The sequence below is a fragment of the Phoenix dactylifera genome, chromosome 18, assembly GCF_009389715.1.
Source record: "Phoenix dactylifera cultivar Barhee BC4 chromosome 18, palm_55x_up_171113_PBpolish2nd_filt_p, whole genome shotgun sequence".
NCBI lineage: Eukaryota > Viridiplantae > Streptophyta > Magnoliopsida > Arecales > Arecaceae > Phoenix > Phoenix dactylifera.
In genome coordinates, this window is record NC_052409.1 from 528,617 (window position 1) to 551,830 (window position 23,214).

Consider the following 23,214-nt stretch of genomic DNA (forward strand, 5'->3'; position numbering starts at 1 on the left):
GGTTGAGATTGACCCATGACAAATGAGATAGGCGTAAAATATAAGGCGGTGATTAGCTACTTCTAATCTTGAAATAGAGAGAGAAATTACTCGGCCTAAAGTGGCAGTCAAGATATGCAAGCATACCTGGAAGGATATTTGGCAGTATCCATGATGAACAAAATCCATAAACAAAGTGTCGTATGCATCACCAATCAATGTAATATGAAAAGAGAGACCCAAAATCTCCTATCCTCGGTGCTCTTTGATGGATTGTTTCCAATGATGTAGGCTCTTCACACTTTTTTTCCAAACATGAATGCCTGCTGGCTCGCCAACTTGGCTAGCTCATTCAATCTCGTAGCTATGCCATTTTCAAATAAATATCTGATAAAAAATCATAACATTTTGGTGATAAAATTATGGAGCTTGAATGGCTTCTTATATTTGGACAACAAGTTTGTCAATTATTGAGTACCATTTCATAAAAAAGATAAACATATAAGAAGTTTGCACGCACATAACAAATGAGATAGAAATGATCGAGATAAAGCGTTTAGTTTGAGCAATACGTCTGCGATGCTTAACTCGGCAGGGTACAAGCTTTGCGGCCACACCATGCTATGCTATGGCAAGATTACTGGTGCCACTAAACTTTGAGCCAGGTCAATCACCGCTCGATTTGCTATGAGCGGTAAGAACCGAAAAGAAGTATGGTTGGGTGAGATTAAGATAAATAAGAACTAAATGCCGCCGAGGGCGACTTTTAAGGTCTATTTGTCCAAAAATTTCTAGTAGAGATTCTTCGATGTGTAATCCAAAATTTAGAGCAATAGTGTATAAGGAAGAAAATTTGTAAAGAAAAGTTTTAAAATGAGCTTATCTAAGGATTTCTGGACTACCTCTTTATCTGAGGCAAAATACACATCCGTTACTTAATTTGGCACGATGTGCTTTAATTGTACAATAACAGTAACATGGTATTCATCTCGCACGAGCAATGTGGCGGCAATTAAGCTGATCGTGCATTAATTGCAGTATGGTCATAACTACTAGTTTTTATTACCTCCAAAGTAGTTGTTCTCGGTTCAGACCCAATCGAGGAGTCGGTTTACGCTGAGATCAAGATGTTATTATTTCCATCAATTATAATGATTAGACCTTCAGTTGTAAACTATAGCTATCTTAGAATAGTCTCTTACCGCACCACTTTGTCCCATGCCGGGGGTTGCAGGTCAATGACATCAGAGAACTATCGCATAGGGTAGCCAATCCATCAGGCCACCCTCTCTCTCTCTCTCTCTCTCTCACTCACTCAAATGTCATGTTTGAAGGTCAATTTTGACGAGTGACCAACGCACGTCGCCGGAGCCCAAGGGGTTGCAGGGATTCTACCTTACCGAAGCTATCATGTGGTTGAAACGATTAGCCTCCTAGGAGGAGAGCGAAGCTTGGGTTGGGGCTATTTGGTTGCTGCAGGCCCATCGGCGGCAAAAGGCCCATCCACTTGGTTTGGGCTGCTACACTAACATTTTCAGACCGGGCAGCAGCTCGACCCGCTTTTTAAGCTACAGTAGCTCGAGTCACTCGAGCGTCCGGAGAAAGGGAAGCGTCGCTTCGTTTCGCTTCGCCTCCCCCCTCCCGTCCGCTCCAGAGAAAGAACGGAGCCCTAGCCACCGCTCTCCCGACGGAAGCGAGCCTCTTCCCAGCCACCTGACGGCTCCAACAGTCTCCTTCTCCTCCTCGTTGTCGTTTCCGCTGCCTACCTTACCTCGAGGAGCCTCGAAGCCTCCGATCTCGGTGAGTTCTGTCCTCCTATCTTCTCTCTTTATCAAGAGTTTATCTCCTCCTGATGCTTCCTATCCTTCTTGGATCTCGTTCCCGACAACGTTGTTCTACCGGAATCCATGAAAGAAGGCCTTGATTTCGGTTGATCCCTAACCCTAACCCTAATCCTAATCCCATCCAAGCCAGAGCTATCGTTCTGTGCTTGCATCCATTCAGGTCTCACTAGAAAGAGGAATACTCAACAAAACACGATATTTTCATCCAGTACATGGCATTCAGTGCTATCTACGTTGAATATAATTTGAGAAGATATACCCTATCTATACATTCCAATTACGGAGCTTAGTTTTCAGCAGTTAATGCTCCTTTTTCTTTTCTTTGTTTGATTGCTAATGCCCAAAATTTAGGTCATTTCCGCTGATTAAGTGATGCACAGGGACCCTACAGTGCAGAATAAATTACGGAGGACAAATTCTGAACTCATATAAATAACATAATAAGAGCATAACAAAGTAAAGATAGCTATCTTAAAAGAATATTCTTTGGGATCGACAAAACCACAATATGTAAGGATTCCAACCAGTGAGAATTTGAACGACAAATGCATAGAGCTGAAAGGTAGAAGATAGGTAGCTCAGAGGTTTCACCAAATAGGATAAAAGATGATACAAAAACCTACTCTAACAGTGAATCACCATGCTCATCTCTTTCAAATGCCAATATCATCTGAAACAATATCCTTTTTTGGCCGTTCTCCGTGTTTCTGCAGACAATTTTTCCCTAAAGGACAGATTTTGCCGCAAAGAAAATCAAGGTTTCTCTTAAATCAAATCATATTAGAGAGTGCAAGAGCTTATCAAGAGCTACAAGATGCTCCTTTCCCTCCTGAACCAATTGGGCAAGAGGGTCTCGAGAAAAGCCTAACTTCCCTTCAAGTTGGCATCATTAACATGCCCGTCGCATCCCAACACCCACCTGCATGAGCCTCCATGCCCTTAATAAACAAGAGAAAAGGGGATTAAACAAAGGGGGCAGCCCATTTACATTAGGTGGTGGTCAAAGAAGAGAGCAGGTGTGTGTTTTTTGGAGAGGGGGGGGGGGAGGGACTTAGTTGCCAGTTGGTGATGCCTTACCAATGCTAATGATGGTGCTTTTTTGGTGGGTGGTCCTGGCATCCATGTTCCCTTCTTCCCCTCCTTTGGTGTTGATTTTTCTTCTCTGCTTCTCCTTCGTACTCAAGGATTTCTTATCTTGGACACTGCAAAGTGAAGAGGAGCTAGGTATGTTGGGAACAACATGAAACATGGTTACCATGGGGGAAACAGGTAAGGAAGACATTGCAAGAACAAAAAATGGGAAGCGATGGCGAAGACAAGACTTGCTTGGAAAGAAGAAAATGTGATCCAAAATAAGCAATAATATTAAGGAAAGTGCTTGTGAAAAATGTATAAAGACCAATGGGGACATTGTTAAAATATTAGTTTTCATTGGTTTCTCTAGTTAATCTTCCAACTGATTTTCTGTCCCTTTCCTATTTTTGGACCAAAGTGTCGCTGGAGCAATGCATGGCTAGTGGAATGCCCCCTTCCCCCAATACAAGTAGCTGCCAAAGAAAAGAGTTCTTGTCAACAACTTGCCCTCGCCCTCATCTAACTAGTACTTTTTGTCAAGATTCTTCTCTTTCCAGAATTGTGTTTTGAGTATGTTTTCAAAACAAATAACATCTGTTTCTCAATTCGATTTTCTGAGAAACTCTAAGTGAATGGAAACCTATTTCCTAGTATGCATGAAGGGCATTTTTGCCGTGGATGAAGGTATGTAGTGAAGAAATAAGGTTTCTTCCCTATCATGTAGGTAGGCTTTCTGCTAGCAAGGTTCGCCGTACTAGCCCGAACTGGGCAGTACAGGACGTACTGTACCATACCGCTTCATTGCCGGTACCGGTATGGATGGCGTACCGACACTCGGTACATTGAAAAAAATTTATACCTTACCGTACCGACACTATGCTAGTGAGGCATTGGTACAGGGTCCGGTACCGAGACGGTGACCCTTGCCTGCTGGTTCATGGATGATTGTTCTTTATACTCAACTATAATTGAGCACATGCAATCCACATAAGGGAACATTTCATGATATTTATATTTTACACGAGAGTTGCCCAAATTGTATGTATTGCAAAACTCATCCTTTATCTTGCATTATGTGCTTCGACCTTGGTCTTATAGTGTACATATGCAATCTTCTTTAGTCTTTGATTCAATAATTGATTTCTTATTTTTGTGAGTGCTTTGTTGTTTTTATGTATGGTCTCATAGCCTAGTAATAACTTGTTTCCATTGCGAAACTTGCTTCCTGATTTCCCTTTCTGTCATATATTCCAAAGACTCATAAAAAATTCCTAAGCAGATTCTGGATGTTCAACTTATGTAGCCTTTCCAGAATTTATACTTTATCTTTCTTTATAATTAAAGTTCATGGAAATTATTGCATACAATTTGTTATCCGAAGATTCTGTTTGCTAGTAGCGGTTGGCACATGTTCCGTAAAGGAAAAATGTTAGATAACCTTTGTCCTGTCATTTCAAAATTATCGTTATGTTTTGCATTCTTATAAATTTGTACTATGCATACTTGTTCCTCATATATTTTGAAACGGAAGGCATTGCCTATACTTTTCTTACAGAATCGCTAAAATACTTTGTAACTGGAAAGAAGTAAGTGAATGTTACTCTTGGTGGATGACCCCTCGACATACTTGGTCAAGCTTGGAGTTCTATGAAATATATTTCGCCACCTCCTGCCCAGAATGCCAGGCTTACCTTTGGCAGTTCGTGAAACCACGTAAGTTTGCACCCTAAACACCATATCTGGTTGTCCAGCATTAATTGCAATAGTTTTTGAAAGCAGTCTTGCCTTATAGGTTTGGTTATTTTTGTTCAGTTTGATTAAATTTTGTTTTCTGACTGAAGCCTGTGCCCTAACCGATGAAAGAATGAACCATCATACATTTTGATTTTATTCATGTTCGGGAATGTTGGCTGCAGTTGCAGCCATTCTAGGACTGCTGACCAGATGTGCCGCCAGCAGTCTCGGGTTCGTTTGACTGCTGAAGAGCAACTTGCAGCTGAAGAAAGCCTTTCCGTTTATTGTAAACCAGTTGAGCTTTACAATATTCTTCAACGCCGAGCAATACGAAATGTATGTTCCTTAACCATTGGGCTCTGGTATTGGTGACTTGTCTTATTTAAGAAAAACTCCTGTACCTTCTGTCTGTTGCCATGGTCATGTGCAGAATGATTTCATTTCGAAAGAAAAATCTGTTTTAAAGTTCTAACAGTTTGATTATGCTGCAGCCATCATTTCTTCAGAGATGCTTGCAATACAAGATAGAGGCCAAGCGCAAACGGAGGTTTTTATTCTGTCTTATAATTATTTCCTTTTTTAGGTGTAAAGCGATTTATCTCTCTCTAATTCTTTGCTAAATACTGCTTGCTTTATGCCTTATCTTTTAAAGTTATGTAGCATTGTTCACCCCACCCCCTCCCCAAACACCCCCCCCCCCCCCCCCCCCCCCCCCCACCAAAACCAAACCACCACACACACACACAAAAGGAACCACACTGCAAACCCCACCACCGCTCACACAGATAAATACACAAGCAACTACAAGGTTGGTGGATTTTGGTTGAACACCGTTTTTGTCTTCTAATCAAATTGATATCTGGAAAGAAGGAATGCTACTTTTTGTAACTATCAACCATTTGTTTAACTTATATTCAATTAAATTTTTCCTCCCAAATACGTAGTACGACTGACTTTATGTGAATCAAGACCATATACTTTAAAATGATATTTGATGGTGAATGCGAGTTGTATGATAATTCCTGGTTGGAAAAGTGTTATTTTTTTCTCACTGCAAATGTCTTTCTACATCAATTTGCTTTCTCATATATCTTTGGCTTATGGATCACAGTATTATTTTGATGAGAAGAGGCCAACTTTCTTGTTTTTTATGGGTGTCAAAACTGTTTTACATAACTTATGATTTCTACAAAATGGTTAAGCTTTGATTGGAAAAGGTTTTATGAATTTATTGCTGGCTCACAGTTATGGTGCCAAGGAATATTTGAAAATTATTTACTTAAACATAGTTAATAATTTTGATTAAGTTGTTTTGATGCTAATCAGCAGGCCTATATTCTGATCCAAGTGAAAGAATCATTGATAACAGTGGAAAGCAGTCTGTCTTGAATATAATTCAGTTGAAAGAGAGATGTATGGGCAAGGTTTTAAACACCGTGGGATGGGTTGTCCCATATTTTTCTATGGAATGGGAAGTCCTATGTCACGACAGTTGGGATGGTGGATGTCCCATCCTATCTCGATCCACTTTTCGATTTGCCCCGTCTTGACACTTAATGACGATGGGGTGCCCCACCTCTCCACCTTTACTTAAAACCTCGTGTGGAACTTTTACCATATGGAATTTGAAGATTGGAGCATCAATGTTGTATCTAGCATTATACAAGCGTTCCATAGGATTAGCTATCATTGAAACCAGAATTTATCAGATAAGCTTATTGTCAGATTGATAGTTATTGCAATCAGATCGACGGAGTTTGGAATTGCTAGAGGTCATGGTTCTACTATTAACACTGGTTTTGAGCCCAAGGTTTGTTTTTGGGCTGAATGTTGATATCGTTGGTCAAATTAATTATGAGAGCTTAAGGACAAGATTTAGGGCCAAGAATTTTGGTTTCCTGAAGGCCTGAAATCAGTGGTTATTGTTAACAGGTGTAAGGGATTTTGCTTGTTGCCTTTGTAAACATTAAAGGCATAATTGCCAGGTTGGGAAACAAGTGCGAGAAATGATACAAGAAATAAGAGTGGGAAATGATTGAAAAAAAAAAACAATTCAAGAAACAGAAACATCTATACAAAATTACTTAAATTATCGATATATTTAGTATAAGAAATAAGAAATGAATCTTACAAGATTTTGTTCTAAAATCGCTACTTGTTGCCTATGTGTTGTTTTTAAAAGGCAAAGGGGGTGAATATTTTTTATTCTTTCTTTTTTTTTTGTGAGGCTTAGCATGTAACTTTTTTTGGGACGTGGAGTCCATGTTGGGGCTTCATGCGTATTCTTAGTTGTATATATTTCTAATTAAAAATAGTTTTAGATTTATAAGACTTCTGGGAAGGAAACTCTAGCAATAAGTCCTACATGGAAAGATAACTCATGTGGAGAGAATCTAAATGGGTTTTTTTTTTTTCTAGACTTCCTTTGGGCAGCGGGACCAAGACATGTTGGGAAGAGAGGAAAAAGGGAGAGCACGAAACCTTTTTTTCCTTCTCATCCTTTCTGATTTGAGTGGAATACTGTGTTGGTTATTTTGAAAACGCAAATTATGCATTTCTTAGAACGTGCTTTACAATCATTTCTTAGTTTGGTTTCGTAGGAAACTCCTCTTCAATTAGGAAACATGTTTCCCTGCATCTATGATTAAGGGTGTCCAAGTGGGTCGGATAGGCCCATTCTCTTAAGAATTTGTCGAAACTGCTATTAATTGTGGTATTGCTATTAAAGTAGGATTTGAATCTAAACAAATTGTAGTTTTGTTTTTGTATTTTTCCAGTTACAGGCAGCTCCTAGAACTCTGGCATTAGATTTACAAAATGACTGAGATTTTATGTTTTCTACAAATGCTTAAGTTGATTAATTTTTGATTCAGAATAGGGTTTTACATATATTACCTATAGATAGTTATATATTGAGCATTAGAAGGAGAGTTGATTATTGAGAGAGCTTTAATGTCGAGGGTTTAGCTTTCAATCTTTTGGGCGGGGTTTTCCCACACCCCCTTAGAAATCCATATACAAAGACTTAGACCACTTAAAAAGTAAATCCTAATGAATCCTTGACCTTCTCAACTTATCATCTACTTAATTAATGCCGAATCTCCATAAAATAAGGATAATGCTAGAAATAAGAATCCCCTAGGATTTCTTTATGCACTCAGTGATCCCATATTTCAGAATTTTGTGTTTTCCTTGATATCCATGATGTTTTTAGAATTCTTACTTGACATGAATATGTTAAAGGCTTAATATGCCTTATATTGGCTGATAAAAACTTTGATTCTTAATAGGACAATAGTAGATTAAATTTGCTTTGGTCATGTAGGATTCAAATCACTGTATCACTTTCTGCGAGCATAAATGTTGAGGTACAACCACAAGATTTGTTTCCTCTCTACGTGTTATTGGGAAGACCTGTTGGTGATGTTACAGAGGTATAAAATTATCCACTTGGGGACAAAATTACTTATCTATGCTTCAGGTCAGCTGTTTTTAATTTTTTTATTGAATATTTATTGTCTCTTGTGATATAAATGACAAACAGCATCCTGCGGTATATCAACTCAGTCGAGCTTGTGTGATAACCACTTTCAATGAATATGGAAAGAAAGATCAAGTAGAAGCCAATTTTGTTATTCCTGAGATTAAGAAGCAAGCATCTGATGCGCGAGTTCGAAATCTCAACATTATCCTCATCAGCAATGGTATAGACTTTATTTTATGCATGTAAATTTGATCTAGTAGTCTCTGATTTCATTCCGCTGAATTCATGTGATATTAATTCTGTATTGTTTATAAATGCGTAGTATAACTTTATTTTAAACTCCTCTAGGGGAACCAAAAGGTGCTTCCGGTGAAAATCATCTATTGGTGGACCATGAGGAACTCACTTCTTTTCCAAGTAAGACAATATTAGTTGCAAAATTAGTTAGGAATATGTTTATTAATGTATAATGTTTGCCATGAATATTTTTTTTATGCAAGCATTTATGCTATTATAACAATTTATTTTATTAAAAGCTTTCTATATCATACATAATTCTTTTGGTAACCTGAAGACTTGGCAAATATTATCTTAACTCTTATTCACCATGTTGAGTATTTGCCCCCCAAAATGCCGTTATATTTGGCATCTCTTTACATGATTATATTGGTAAATATTTGGTATTTACAAAATCATGTTTGTTTTGTAGATTAAGGCATCAAATAATTAAAGTCTGTCCTCATTCACCCTTCCCCCTTTGCTTTGTTTTTCTTTCCCACTTTTCCAAGTCCTCAATTCCTTCACAGTTGGAAGACTTTGCTCCAGAACATAAAGTATCTTTAGGTTTGCAAATTTGTTAATTTTTTCTGCTTATACACGCAAATCATGTCTTTGATTGTTATTTGATTATTAACTAAAATTGGTATTTGAATATTTCTAGTGAGGACCAAGGACAAGAAGAGAATGCTCCAAATTCCTGTGACTGATGGTACATTATTGTATTCTTTTTCTTGTCTTTTTTCTGATAGCAGAACTTGAAGGGAATTGCCTATGGGGAAAAATACCAATATATTCGCTTTGTTCATCATTGGAGAAATGTGTGACCTTGAGTTTAGGACATAAAGCTGAGATGCTTTCAACTGTTAATATGCACCCGAGCAGTTTGGAGGTATGTTATACATAAGTACCAGTAGCATACTCGATATCAATCTTTCTGTTTTTAGTTTTATAGACTAGCAATTTGAGTGCTGATCTGTTGAGGTGCCATGCTGATGAAAATGGTATACCACATCAGCTGTCCCATGGAATCTGTCCCGTAAAGAAGTGCACCAAGTTTTTCCACAATTTCTTCTAGTAAGGTTATGAAGTTGATAATGCATTTATAACTCATTCCCATATAGTCATGAAGTTAACTGTTAATAAATAATAATCCACCATGCCTACTTCTTTCACTAGAAGTATACCCTCATTGTATGCTTTTGTCAAACAAACTGTGTAAGGAATACTGGCACATATACTCATTATATGATTATGACAAATTAAGTGCTTAAAAAATGATGTTTGTTTATTAATTATTTTGTATATATGTGGGATGTCTGATATTTTCACGTAGATTCTGCAAGGCTGCATGCAGTACACTGCTAAAAAAAAGCAGAACGTGGTTATGTATCATAGTTTCCACATAATTATATTTTGATATAATCATTACTTAAAGGGAAATTAGAGACCTGATCTAGGTATGTCTAAACTGTTATTAGATGTAATCTAACCAGTAGCATACTCGATATCAATCTTTCTGTTTTTAGTTTTATAGACTAGCAATTTGAGTGCTGATCTGTTGAGGTGCCATGCTGATGAAAATGGTATACCACATCAGCTGTCCCATGGAATCTGTCCCGTAAAGAAGTGCACCAAGTTTTTCCACAATTTCTTCTAGTAAGGTTATGAAGTTGATAATGCATTTATAACTCATTCCCATATAGTCATGAAGTTAACTGTTAATAAATAATAATCCACCATGCCTACTTCTTTCACTAGAAGTATACCCTCATTGTATGCTTTTGTCAAACAAACTGTGTAAGGAATACTGGCACATATACTCATTATATGATTATGACAAATTAAGTGCTTAAAAAATGATGTTTGTTTATTAATTATTTTTGTATATATGTGGGATGTCTGATATTTTCACGTAGATTCTGCAAGGCTGCATGCAGTACACTGCTAAAAAAAAGCAGAACGTGGTTATGTATCATAGTTTCCACATAATTATATTTTGATATAATCATTACTTAAAGGGAAATTAGAGACCTGATCTAGGTATGTCTAAACTGTTATTAGATGTAATCTAACTTAGTGTTTTAAGGAGGCTACATGCTGGGGAAGTTAAATGATTTCCTATGTGAAATTATCTACTTATTTCTTCGTTTTTGTCCCCAGCGCTGTGCACGTTCTTTAAAGGAATATTGGGGAGCCAGAACCATATTTCTTTCTTTTTATTAAAAAATAGTATCCATTTTGTCTTGTATTATTATGTCTGTAAGCAGTAAAGCTTGGTTGTTCAGTGTACTTCTTACGATGAAATTCGAACATATACTTCTTAAGAAAATTGGGTTTTGTTTTGTCAAAGGGAGTATTTGCGTATGACTTTTACATTGGTACTAATTGAGCTCTCTTAATATCTTCTATGAGTAATAAGTCTATATCAGATGAACAATATTGGTCGACATTAGCTTTCCATGACATGCTCACAGACTTTTACTGTTGTACTCTTTGCTCTCATTTGAGGAATATGTCAAAAATTCCCTGATGTAGTAAGTAGTGTTTAAACAGCAGTGTCATATCTACTGTGAACTAGGTTTCAGTAGATACGTAGAACCCTCTTATGCCTGATAATTAAGGGGCTATATTGTAAGTTGTCATACGATATTTTGCCGAGGCTAATCAAATATGTAATGCCTGTATGATGGTCCTGTCAATTGGAACATGTATCTGGATATTTCCAGCATGTTCCCATCTTGACAAGATTGATGCTTTGTAACCTGTTTTACATTATCTTAAGTTCCAAATTGGCCAAGCTGCTATGTTGCGACAGGGCAAATTTTTATTAATCATGCAGTACCACTTTCTTGTGCCTTTTTTTGAATTTATTGCCGCATCATGTCAAACCAGCAGTTTCTGGATATGTATCATCTAACAAATCCACACTTTGTTTGGTTGAAAGGATCACGACCTGGACCAGGCACTGTGTATTGCTCAATTACTAGCAAGTGTGCCAAATAGAATGATGTACTATATTATTGTTTTCCCACTAGTTTCTTTGTGTGTATAGATTCTTTATTATTTAATCTGTTCTACATGCTCATTACATGTATTGGCACTGTCTTCTTTTGCAGCCTAAATTTTTGAACCAGAACAACTGCATGACTTTTCGTTTTCATAACATTGACTTTATGGTGAGTTCATGCCCCTATATGACATATTCAACTTTTGTTGATCCTCCATTGATTAATGACTTTCTTTACTGAAAGAATTCATATCAAGTGCAAGTGAGTATATGTGCGCAAGAGATTGGAGCAAGAGAGACGTCTCCTTATGATTCTTACTCATATGATGATGTTCCAACATCATCATTACCCCATATTATCCGGTAAATAGATTTTTGCTTACTATGTCATTTTTAACTATTTAGCCTTTTGACTTTTACCTATTTCAATGAATTTGTAGATGTTTGGTATTTTATTCTGTGTAATTTGTAAATGATCCTGTAATATATACATATATGTGTGTATACATATATTTATATCTCAGTAGGTGATTATCTGTATTTAACTAGTGATTATGCTATCTCAATCAAGTTTGAAATTCTGATATGATGTTCATCATCCATCATGTATCATATTTTTGTAGAAAAAGATATATACCATCTAAATAATTTAAATGAAGTTCGACAGACCATTGCTTTCTTGTCTTCTATCTTTAGGCTTATTAAATGGATTGTATGGTTAAGAGAGAAAGGACTAGATGGGCATTTTTTTAACAATTTGAGTTTTAGAAGGTGTTTTACATATGAAAGAGTAAGATTTCTTTATGAAGTCCTAGTGTCTAGTGTTATAGACATTCACATGCATGTCTGCCATAATACAAAAAAGTATAACACATGCTATTCACATGTGAGTGAAAGGCGGTAGAGATGCCCCACAAGGGTCACAGATATGCTTAAATGTACAGCATGATGCAGTGTTGTGGTGCGGCTGATGATATCTTGATTACCCCTTTTTTTTTAATTCAAGAAAAGTAAGAGTGGGGTCATATTGTTAAACAACTTTTATTCACATATTTAATGCTTATTGCGGTTATTGGGAATATACTGAGAATCACTTGAGCAGCAAAGGTAAATATGTCCATTCACATTATGTAGTGGAAAAGCACTGCCTCTGGATTTTAGTTTCTTAGGTTTGGAAGTTAAAAAGTTTAAAGGTTCCATCCTTAGTTTTCATTGCAGGGTTGTATACAAGTTTCCTTTGATAATTGGTTTTTGAGTTTCAGAATTACAAGGCTTATATATAATTTAATTTTTGGCTTTTATGTCATACTCATTGTATGTTTTTTGAATTTTAACTTCTTAATAATGAACGTTTGTTCGTTGTGGGGTTTTATGTATATATTAGTTTGGATATTAGGAACAGGGAGCAATGTCTGATCTTAAATTCAAGTTTCTGTTAAAATTGGTTTTTGTTTGCCATTGCAAAGTCAAATAGTAAGTGAGGGCCTCATTCATCTGTGGGGAAGTCTTGTGGAAGTTGATTTTGATAATCGCGGGACAGGGGTGATCGCGGGACAAACTCCATAGCAGTACTGTTGTGCTATTGTCGACATTCTTACTGCCTTTTCAATATCTTACAAAAAAAAAAGAGAAAAGAATAGCAGAGCCCTAATGATGAAAAAACTTTCTTAAAAATTGGGAGTTTATTTGACATGTTTAGAAACTTGGTTGGTAGGAAGGTGGAAAAGATTCGGTTGAGCATTTGAGTACACCAGCAAAAAGATTACATTTTAAATTGCGTACTTTTGTATTTTAGTTATCCATATATGAACATAAAAAGGTATATGATTCAGTAATACATTCATAATCTTTTAAGGCCATAGCCACTCTTCTTGATATTAGTTGTTGGATATGTGGAGAGGGAGAGTCTTAGACATAATTCAGAGCGAGGAATTTATAGGTGCAAATCCTTTTTTATTTTTTATGGTTGTAAATGAAACAGGAGGTGAAGCAATACTCATGTAAATTCAAAGTTTATTTGGGGTTTTATGCACTATGTAAATGTTCTTCTAATATTGATCTTTGAACAATATACCTAATGATTTTGTGTATAGTTTAAAAATAATTAAGGTCAAATATGGACATCCTTTATTATTTGCTAAATTTAAAACTAAACAGAACTATTTTATGCACTTCTTCAACTTACTAGGTGAACTTTTGTGCTACTATTAGGCCCGGATATAAATTTGAGGCAATCAGATGTAATTAATAATTAGCTCATAAGCATGATTCCTTCTTTATTTGTCAATGTTAATTGTGATTCATCAAGTTCATTTTTTATCTAATATTTGTCACTTTCAATGTACTATCTTTTTAATAGTTAGATTATTGTAAATATCAGATGCCCGGATCTATACTGTTGCTAACCCATCTGTTTTTGCTCTCTAGATTGAGAACAGGAAATGTCCTCTTTAACTATAGATACTACAACAACACACTGCAAAAGACTGAAGGTCTCTCTCTCTCTCTCTCTCTCTCTATCTCTCTCTGTGTGTGCGCGCGTACGCGCATGGCGGGCGCTTGTACCATTGTGCAGGCATGCTTCATTTGTATGTGACATATTTCCATCTCTCTGTGTGAGTGCGCGTGCTTGCACTATGTGATACTTAATTTTAGGTATAGTTGGTTTTCTTCAGGAGTTTATGCTACAGAAGGATTTTTTGTCATGAAACTTTGCAAACCTCCCGTTGAAGAGTGGAGGGGGGGAAGTCTGTTCTAGATCCAAGACATATAGTGTTTTGATGTTGGGCTTGGTCATTCCACTAATGAAGTAACAAACATAAAAGGATCAACTTTATTTATTTAAAAAATGAGGAGGGAAGAAGAGAAGGGGAGGGGGATGGGGAAGGAGAGTTGGAGAATTGAGCTCGATTTGTTTTCATTTGCATTCTATTTTGTAGAGAGAACAAGCAAGAGGAAAGAGATGCACTAATTCTTTTTTACTTTCCCTGATTAGACAAGGAAGATGGGGTTCACCTCCACAAATTACAACATAAAATATGGAGGAAATAATATGGATTGGCAATTTAGATCATTCTATTTTGTTAGAATGCCTTTTTAGAGCTCATTCCATTTATCAGTTAGAAGAAATCTTTCCAGATTGATTGTGGTTGGTGACCTACCTGTTTTACAATATAGCTGGATGATAAAGGGAATGTAAGTTCAAAATCCAGCAAATGTCACATGCTTATTTATACATCCTGTTTATTATGTGGCATGCACCTGGAATATATTTCTTAATCCCCTTACATGTGTTGCAAAAGCCATTAAGGGCTATAAATTTAACAAGTTTTTGTTACTTTGAGTTGAAATTTGGTTATGCTGCAATTGATGCATTTATCGTGTATGTCACATCTTCCTCTATTAATCTGCTAAGGAGTTACTTGCTTACCTAAATGAGAGTCTTGCCCTTGTTTCCATCCCCTCACCCGCACCCTTGATTACATTATTGTGGTATTACTATAATAAAAATCTTTATTAAGATCAAATGTTGATCTACTCAGTGAAATTGTCTGCCTTACTGATTAGTAGGTATGCTTAACTATATTTTTAAATGGAGCAATTCAGGATCGTGCTGGTATGTTGACTCAACTGTCTAATTAATTCAGGTAATTGCACATACGAAATACACTGGCTGCAATTTAATGACTCACTAGCTTATTGTTTTGACTGATGGTTGTACTGAAAATAATATTTGGCACATCCCTCTTAACCAACATCCAAAAGTAGTGCTTCCTGTCTTTTTCTCTCACTTAGTCTACTTAGATCTATTATTTTTGTGATGCATAACCTATAGTTGAACCAGCCAAAGCAATGAGAAATCCAATAACATCATCAAGCTCATAAAATGGTACCTATTGATACAATAGAATGTGTACTTCATGCACTTTAAATATTATTTAATGAATTGCTCACCAAATTAGACTGTTTGAACATGCTTGGAGTTTTCCTACATGTATCCTGGCTAGCCTCTCTCTCTTCCATATATTCTAAGGATTAGAATGCTGCTGACATGAGGTGATGAGTGGTGTTATGTCCAGAAACCTTACGTGATCACTCTCATGCAACATTAAAATATATTTTCCCATGTAATGTTACATTGAGCAAAATCTATATGAGAGTGTCATGTGTAAGCATTAATGTTGGGCAGGAAGCATCACTATATCAACTTGTCATTTAATTTCAAGTTTTACCAATTCATGTGCTTATAAACAGTCACCGAAGACTTCTCCTGTCCATTTTGCTTGGTGCAATGTGCAAGCTTCAAGGTAATCTTTTCTTCTTTTCTGCTCACTTTTCCCCCTCCTGACATTAGTTTTCTCTGTTGACTTGATATCTTATATTAATTTTGCTCTTTATAGGGTTTAAGATATCACTTGACTTCCTCCCATGACCTATTCAATTTTGAGTTCTGGGTTGGTAAACTTCCGAGATCTCAGTCATATTTCATTAAATCACCCATTGAGCATTGAAATGAACCAGTTGCTGACTTACGTGCAGGTAACCGAAGAGTACCAAGCTGTGAATGTTTCTGTGAGGACTGATACATGGAGATCTGAGGTTAATACTCCATCATCATTGAAATATGTTAAATAGTATTTTTCATGGATTCTAAAGTTGTAGAATGATGTTTGAAGCAGAATACTACCATGTAATAATCTGCCTGCCGATATTAGTTGGCATATTTCTAGCTATTTTTAGGATACATTGCATGAAATGGATACATACTCTGTTTGTTGTAATTTTCATATTTTATTGAGCCAAGTTTACAGGATTTGGTTTTTGTTTCTACTGAATTCTGATGCAAATAGTGAAATAAGGCTCTTCCAATAGATAATGACATGGACAAAAAGGTCTCTGTATCATGCTATGCTGAGAACATACATAAATAAATTGATTGCAAAATGCTTCTCATGTCTCTTTAACAAACAAAACTTGTTCTCTTTTCTTGAAGAAGGTAGCATCTAAACAGAGCTTTCATGAATATTTGAGTACTTTCTTCTGCATATTTTCTTTCCAAAGATGTTATTGAGAGGCATTAACTCTTGAGCATATATCAATTGTTGCTCAGATAATACTGAAAGGATGTGCAGTTATCCTCAACTTTTGGAAAAGTCATGGTTAAATAGCCTTTCCATTTCAATTTTTGCACTATCTAAAATCATAACTTTGTAGGTTATATCTGATGGAGTTGATCCAAGGTTGCAAACCTTTTTTTCTGGTAATTTTTCTGCCACATTATTTTAGTATTTGCTGAAATTTTGTAGCAGATTTTTATTTGCATGGATACATATTATAAATTCATTAATTTTTTTTCAACTGAAAATGTGAATGTTATTGGTAGCTCAAAGTTTAAGAGGCGTCGAAGATCAAAAAAATCTGGTTCAGAATGTAAGCCATGTTCATCCACATGTTTTGGAGTCAGAATCTCCAGAAGCAGCCCAAGAAGGTTTCTCACGAAGATTATGCGCAGCAGGAAAATGGCACATGTTCCTCTCACAGGCCATTGCCTATCCGACAGATGTTGCACTTATGAATGGTTATAATGGTATGCATCTCATTCAGTTCCTGATATACATTTATTTATTTCTCACTCATAGGCTGAATATTTATTTATGAACCAGATAGTGTCTCTTGTAAAGAAGAGAAGCTTCACAAATCATTGTTCAGTGAAACCCAATTGCTATCTGCGAGGCATAAATCTGAAAGCATTGGTTCAGAGAATCATCATGCTGCAGAGTGCACAGAACTTGGCTCATCGAGCCCTGATACCACAGGTGTTTGTGCTGCTACAGCTCAAGCTCTATCAGTAATGATTGTGCTCAACCTGGATCTGGAAGCAATCTAGCACCTCCAACTGTGCTGCAATTTGCAAAGACTCGTAAACTATCCGTTGAACGAACTGATCCCAGAAGGTGGGCTTCTAAACCTCGTAGGTTGTGCAGGCTTAAAAAACTGTTTTAGTTATACCTAGTTAATTGTGCAATACTTGCCTTTAATTCTCAACAGCCTTACATCAATAAGAGCCAACATGTGAAAAAGTTTTTATTTTTTACTGATCCCCTTTGCATTACAGCCGTGCACTGCTACAAAAGCGCCAATTCTTTCACTCTCACAGGAGCCCAGGTGATGCATAGCTCTCTTCTTTGGATCACTTATTGATCTAGGCTTAAAAATTTCTTTATTTTCCTAGTTAGTGTGGGTCTTTGTCTTTCCAGACTTAAGCTGATATTTTACCTTCTATCTGCCAGTGCAGTCTACTGCATCAGTTTGAAAACTTGATGCTTCACCTTATCAAGGTTCCAAAAGTGGCTGCAGTATTCAGGTGGCCAAGGTACTGCATAGTGCCTAAGTGCTGTGTAGCCATTTGGGCAGACATCTATGAAGTTCCTATTTAAAAGTATTAAAAGATAAATAAATTCATAATAATAGATAAAAAAGAAAATCTAGCAAAAGCTCGATGAAAATTTTAGAAACAAAAGATTATAGAGGAATGGAGGGGCTACCTGGGGCTTGCGTGCTACTTGGTCACCAACCATGCAACCTGTCTACATACAAAGGTGGCGTAGGCCCTATTGCATGGTGGTCGGGGGGCCACATCTTAGTTGCTAGAATTGGGAGTGTGTGTGGGAGCAGATGCGGGTGCAGGTAAGTGGACAATTTAGGAACATTTTTCAGTTAGGAAGTGCTTAGGAAGCAGTTGCAGGTTTGAGATTCCGAGAAGATTCCACAGTGGGTGATTAATCCTAGGTAGAAGATGTCGCTTCCCTGGGCCACATGCAATTATGCAGTCAAGAGGCTTTCAGTACCTTTAGTGACACGACAAACAGCTGTTCCTACAAAATGGCATTATCGAGATTTACAACAGTAATAGGCCAACGATGTTAGCAAGGATCATTATGAAGATGGGAAACTAGATTGGTTGGTGATCAATGGCTGGCAGTGTGAAGGATATTGTGCCACTAGATTGCAGGCACCCAATGATGATGGGCAATGGAGAGGTGGTGTTATAAGGAGAAGTGCATTGTTCTATATTAGTGATTATGCAGGCTTACTTCATTGACATCGAATGCTGTAATTTTGCTTCTATGGGGGCTTTGTGTTTATGCTTATTCAAATTTATTCACTTTATATATTTGACTTGCATCATTTCCTTCTCAAGCTTATACTGTTTATCTATGTGCCTTCTGATTTAACTTAGTTATTCATCGTATATACACTATTGTTTGAAGTATTTTTATCTATTAATATGGCTGAATTCGTAGCGAGATATAATGGAGTTGAGCTTTTCTCTAAGTGAGTTTGTTAAGGGTCTCTTTGGCATTACTTTTATTTCTTATTTCTTTTTTTTTTAAAAAAAATAAAATTATAGAAACTAAGGCAAAAAATATGCTTGGTGCTGTTGTCTTATTTTCTATCTTTAAAGTTATTTTCATTTTTTTTAAAAAAAAGAAACTTTTTACGTTCAATATTTTCAAAAATAAGAAACTCATTTTTTTTGTCATAAAAACGATGCTTATATTTTTACCACCATCACCAACTCAACCACAGTTGCTTCTTTTATTATATTGTTGTTGTTGCTATTGTTACCCGCCTCTGCTACCACACCACTATTGTTATTGTCTCTATCACCACATTCTAGTGCATCAGCCATCACCACTGCCATTGTCACCATCATTGTTGCTGCCATGTCCACCACACACTATCGCCGTCATTGTCGCGCCAACCATATTGCTAGTGCTGCTGCCGCCACTATCGTTGCCGCCACCACCATTGCCATCACCCGTCGTTGCCATTACTGCTACCACCGTCGTTGCCATTGCTGCTGCTACCACCGTTACTACCACCACCTTCGCCACCATCGCATTATTTGTTCTTAAAAAAATTGGCTATATCAAACATTTTTTTTAATATATTAGAAAAAACAGAAACAGAAATCTGTTTTTTATCTCTAAAAATAAAAAAAATGAAAATTGATGCCAAATAGGCCTAAGGTTATTATTTTTTCTTTTTAACATTTAACTGTTGTGTTTTTAATAAAAAATTCTCTCTTTTGTATTTCTTAGACATGATAAATTTGGTTAAAAATGATGTGTTTATTATGTTAAAGCCAATGGCATTGGAGCAAGTATTTCAGATCGGGACAGTGAAGATGAAGTTGATGACGACATTGCTGATTTTGAAGATCGAAGGGTAAGATATGACGATTACGCTCTATTATTCCTTTCTTCTTTTATTTGAATTTTATTTCAGTCCGAACGGGAAAGATATATTGTTCTGTGTGTGTGGAATCTTATACTTGCTTGCATAATTGCCAAGTCAATCATCTTTAAGATTTCTTTTTTTGCTTGGTTTGAAAATCTGGTTCTCTCATTTAAGACCGGTTCCATATAATATGCACTCTTTTGGTTATCACATTCAGCGTACTGGTATTTATTATTCTTACAACATAAAGTGAAAATATTGTATTTATTATGATGACCATAACATGATGCAGATGCTCGATGATTTTGTGGATGTGACAAAGGATGAGAAGCAAATTATGGCATCTGTGGAATTCATTTGTGAGGAAGCAAAGGTTAGGATTTATCTTTTCAAATTCATGTAGTTTTCTTTGCATTGATCTTGCTTTTTAATAATTTAAGTCTAAGGATTAATCTTAACCCTAGACTTGATTTTGTTTAATTTTATTGGTTTCTGTTCTCATGTTTTCCTAATCATCACATTGTAGCACAATTGCACCGTTCATTGTTATTGATTGTGGGATTTAGCAAATTATGAAGTAATGTCAGGGCTTTGTGAAATGTCAATTGCTATAACTGGCATTGTACAAATTGAAAAAAATTTGGATGCCATAAAGGTCAATTTAGGATCTTGCTTTCGGATGTAACTGAATAACACTAAATATTGTTAACCTGTATAAAATAACTTGGGTAAATATCATATACAGTAAATGTATTTGTTTAGATATGCTCCCCCTTTGCACAATAATCCATGACACCCAGTATTTTCCGTTTCTGTAGATACTGGTGAGTTATTGAAACCACAAATTTGTAGCTTTTTTTTGGGGAGATTGTACCAGAAAATATGATTACGTTGGACAGTTAAGCAATAGCCACCTTGTCTGGTTCTTTCTTTGCAGCTGAATTTAAGTTGGAAAATGTTGGTTTAAACATGAAATTATGAACTTTGGTTCTAATGAAAAATATGACCCTGTTCTTTTACCAGGGTGCTGGCAGATGGCCACATTCCTTGGGCATGCGAGGCATTCTTCCGAGCTTCATGGACATGACCTTGTACGAGCTCCTGCTTTGCTGTGGTAGGTCTCTGTTGTATGATGGTTTGCCTGAGGATTTCGTGCATATGCTTGCAGATCCTATTCTTTTCTGGTCGTCTTTTTTTTCTTCTCTTCTCTCATTGCTGGCAAGATTCTTTTGCTTCAAGGCTACGGTGCAAAATGTTTTAGCACCGCTGAACGTGGCTCTTTAGATGCTTATCTTTTACGCTTTAAGTTAACATCTATTGTGCTGTTCCCTGTACGGATACATTTCGTATCCAAATTGCATCTGTGCATTACGAGCTGCAACTTCTGGACCAGCTAATTCAAGAAGGGACTATTAAAAGGACTTGTCCTACTACTATATTTTAATTACTATTCCTTCATGCATAAAATAGACCACTGGCAGATAGTCTTCGCCGGTGAACTTTTATTGATATGTTTATTGTAGTTTTTCTTTTTCCTGTGTTTTAAACTGATCCATCAGGGTGATATGTTCATTGACAGCAAATTTGTTGCATGAGCAGGTGTTGGAGGCTAATTTATGATTAAACTTTGGAATCATAGTTCCCTTGATGCACGGACCATGAACAATTGTAATATAATCTTGAAAGATTTCAGCATCAGAGTTCGGATCCCAAGCCAAGCTGAAAAACTTGATTCGCTCGTTAGATTGGTCATTCCTGCAATTGAAGCCACCTGATTTGCCAATCCCATGCCCCTCTCAATTTTTTGGGGCGTTTTTTTTCCCTAAATATAAATGTAAGCAGTGGGATTATCATTGTTTTATGGGGGGTTCATTGTTTTCATTATAGGACGGTTTTAAGGAAAGGATGGGGAGGAAGCCGCCTTCACAGGGGATGTACTGCAGTGTATCATGTCATTTTTACATGAATATTTATATTTTTTAGAACTTAAAAGTGAAATAGTCATTCATTCTAATACAAGTGATTTACCTTTGATATCTTTCTTCTTTTTTTTTTGTGAAAAAAAAGTTGTTCTTATTTATTTTAGGGTTTTTTTTGCATGTATATCATCATAAATATATGAAATTATATAAATATTTTTGTAAAATTATTGTTTGCATATATATATATATATATATATATAATATTTATTTTGTATGGATGGTTTTTTTCAATATGTATTCATACTATCTAATATTATTAAAAAAATAAATGGCTTAAAATTAAAATGACGGGAATATCCATATAGATAGATATGCAAAAAAAATTAAGAGTGTATATGTAAATAGTAATTTTATAAGAGTATTTATGTTGATATTTATATTATTATTAAATTTATAATATTTTATATATTTTATTATTTTTTAAAAATAAAATATATTAAATTTAAATTAATTATTGATGCTTAGATTAGTAAAGATTTTTTTTAGTGATTTGTAAATGATGAGTTGTTATTTGTTTGTTAAGGCAAGAATTTTATAAAAAACATCGTGATTTATTTGATGTTAACATGAGACCAAGTAAGTGATAATATTAATTTTTTATATATTTTATTAAAAATAACTAAATTATTTTTATTAAATTTTGAATATTTGTTATTATTTTTGTAAGTGTATATTTTCATAAGTATTCAAAATTCTATGAATGATTTTGCAAAAATTGCTATTTGAATAAGTACGTACATACATACATATATAGGGGATTGATAACCTACTCTCGGTAAGTTATTAATCTACTATTTTTCCGTAGACAAAAATATCTTTAGTTTTTTATAACTCTTAAGGGTATTTTATGTCTTTTTACACTTCCACATTAACTCATCTTCTCAACCTCCTAATTAATACTTTTCTTCTTCTCTCTCTCTCTCTCTAGTATACATAATTTAACATATATATATATACAATGTATACATATATGTATATGTATATATTGCATATATGTCTATATATACACACATATGTATACATATATCTATAACATAACATATACCGTGTGTGTGTGTGTGTGTATATATATATAGTATTGTGTGACTATTATGTGATAACCACCGGCCTTGCTCCCAAGGTCAGGACCACTCGTCCCAGTGGACTGGAATCCAAATTAATCTAGTCGCTACACATGAAAGGGATTCATCTAAAGTTCCTCTTTACCTGCAGGTGGGTGATGCTAAACTTTTCATAATTGTGGAGTTCTTACTTCATCCATCTAGCTTCCGTTGCATGTCTTTGTCCGTTTTTCCTTTTTTTGTTTTAAAGAAATAATAACAAATGCTTTATAGAATAATAGAAAAACATGCGATGCTGTGATATAATATTGTTGAGCGTAAGGAATGGCACGATATGTCAAGTATGACAGAGTTGAGTGTGAAAGATCATGAAGTATGTAACACCAAACTGAAGGATAGAGTACATTTAAGATCTTTTTGGAGAGTTTTGGGCGGGCAAAAAATAAAAGTACCTTTGGATGGAAAAAAGGTATTTAGTAAAAATTTTGAAAAAATTATTTTAGCTTTTTTAGAAAATTAAAAATAG

General features: G+C 35.7%; 1 protein-coding gene across 1 annotated transcript; it reads left to right on the forward strand.

Annotated features, from left to right (window-relative positions):
* The first annotated feature begins 1,555 nt into the window (after positions 1–1,555).
* Positions 1,556–21,681, forward strand: LOC103706923 (polycomb group protein EMF2B). The gene is given in 26 exon segments (XM_039115299.1): positions 1,556–1,779; positions 4,453–4,610; positions 4,814–4,967; positions 5,123–5,178; positions 7,957–8,065; positions 8,176–8,335; positions 8,464–8,532; positions 9,144–9,283; positions 11,511–11,570; positions 11,646–11,764; positions 13,829–13,893; positions 15,656–15,708; positions 15,802–15,855; positions 15,941–16,000; positions 16,616–16,661; positions 16,785–16,891; positions 16,893–16,942; positions 17,242–17,355; positions 17,517–17,566; positions 19,551–19,633; positions 19,938–19,985; positions 19,987–20,018; positions 20,669–20,711; positions 20,713–20,759; positions 21,245–21,257; positions 21,259–21,681. Coding segments are annotated over 25 exon segments (1,929 nt in total). The 5' UTR covers positions 1,556–1,779; positions 4,453–4,575; the 3' UTR covers positions 21,421–21,681.
* Positions 21,682–23,214: the final 1,533 nt, after the last annotated feature.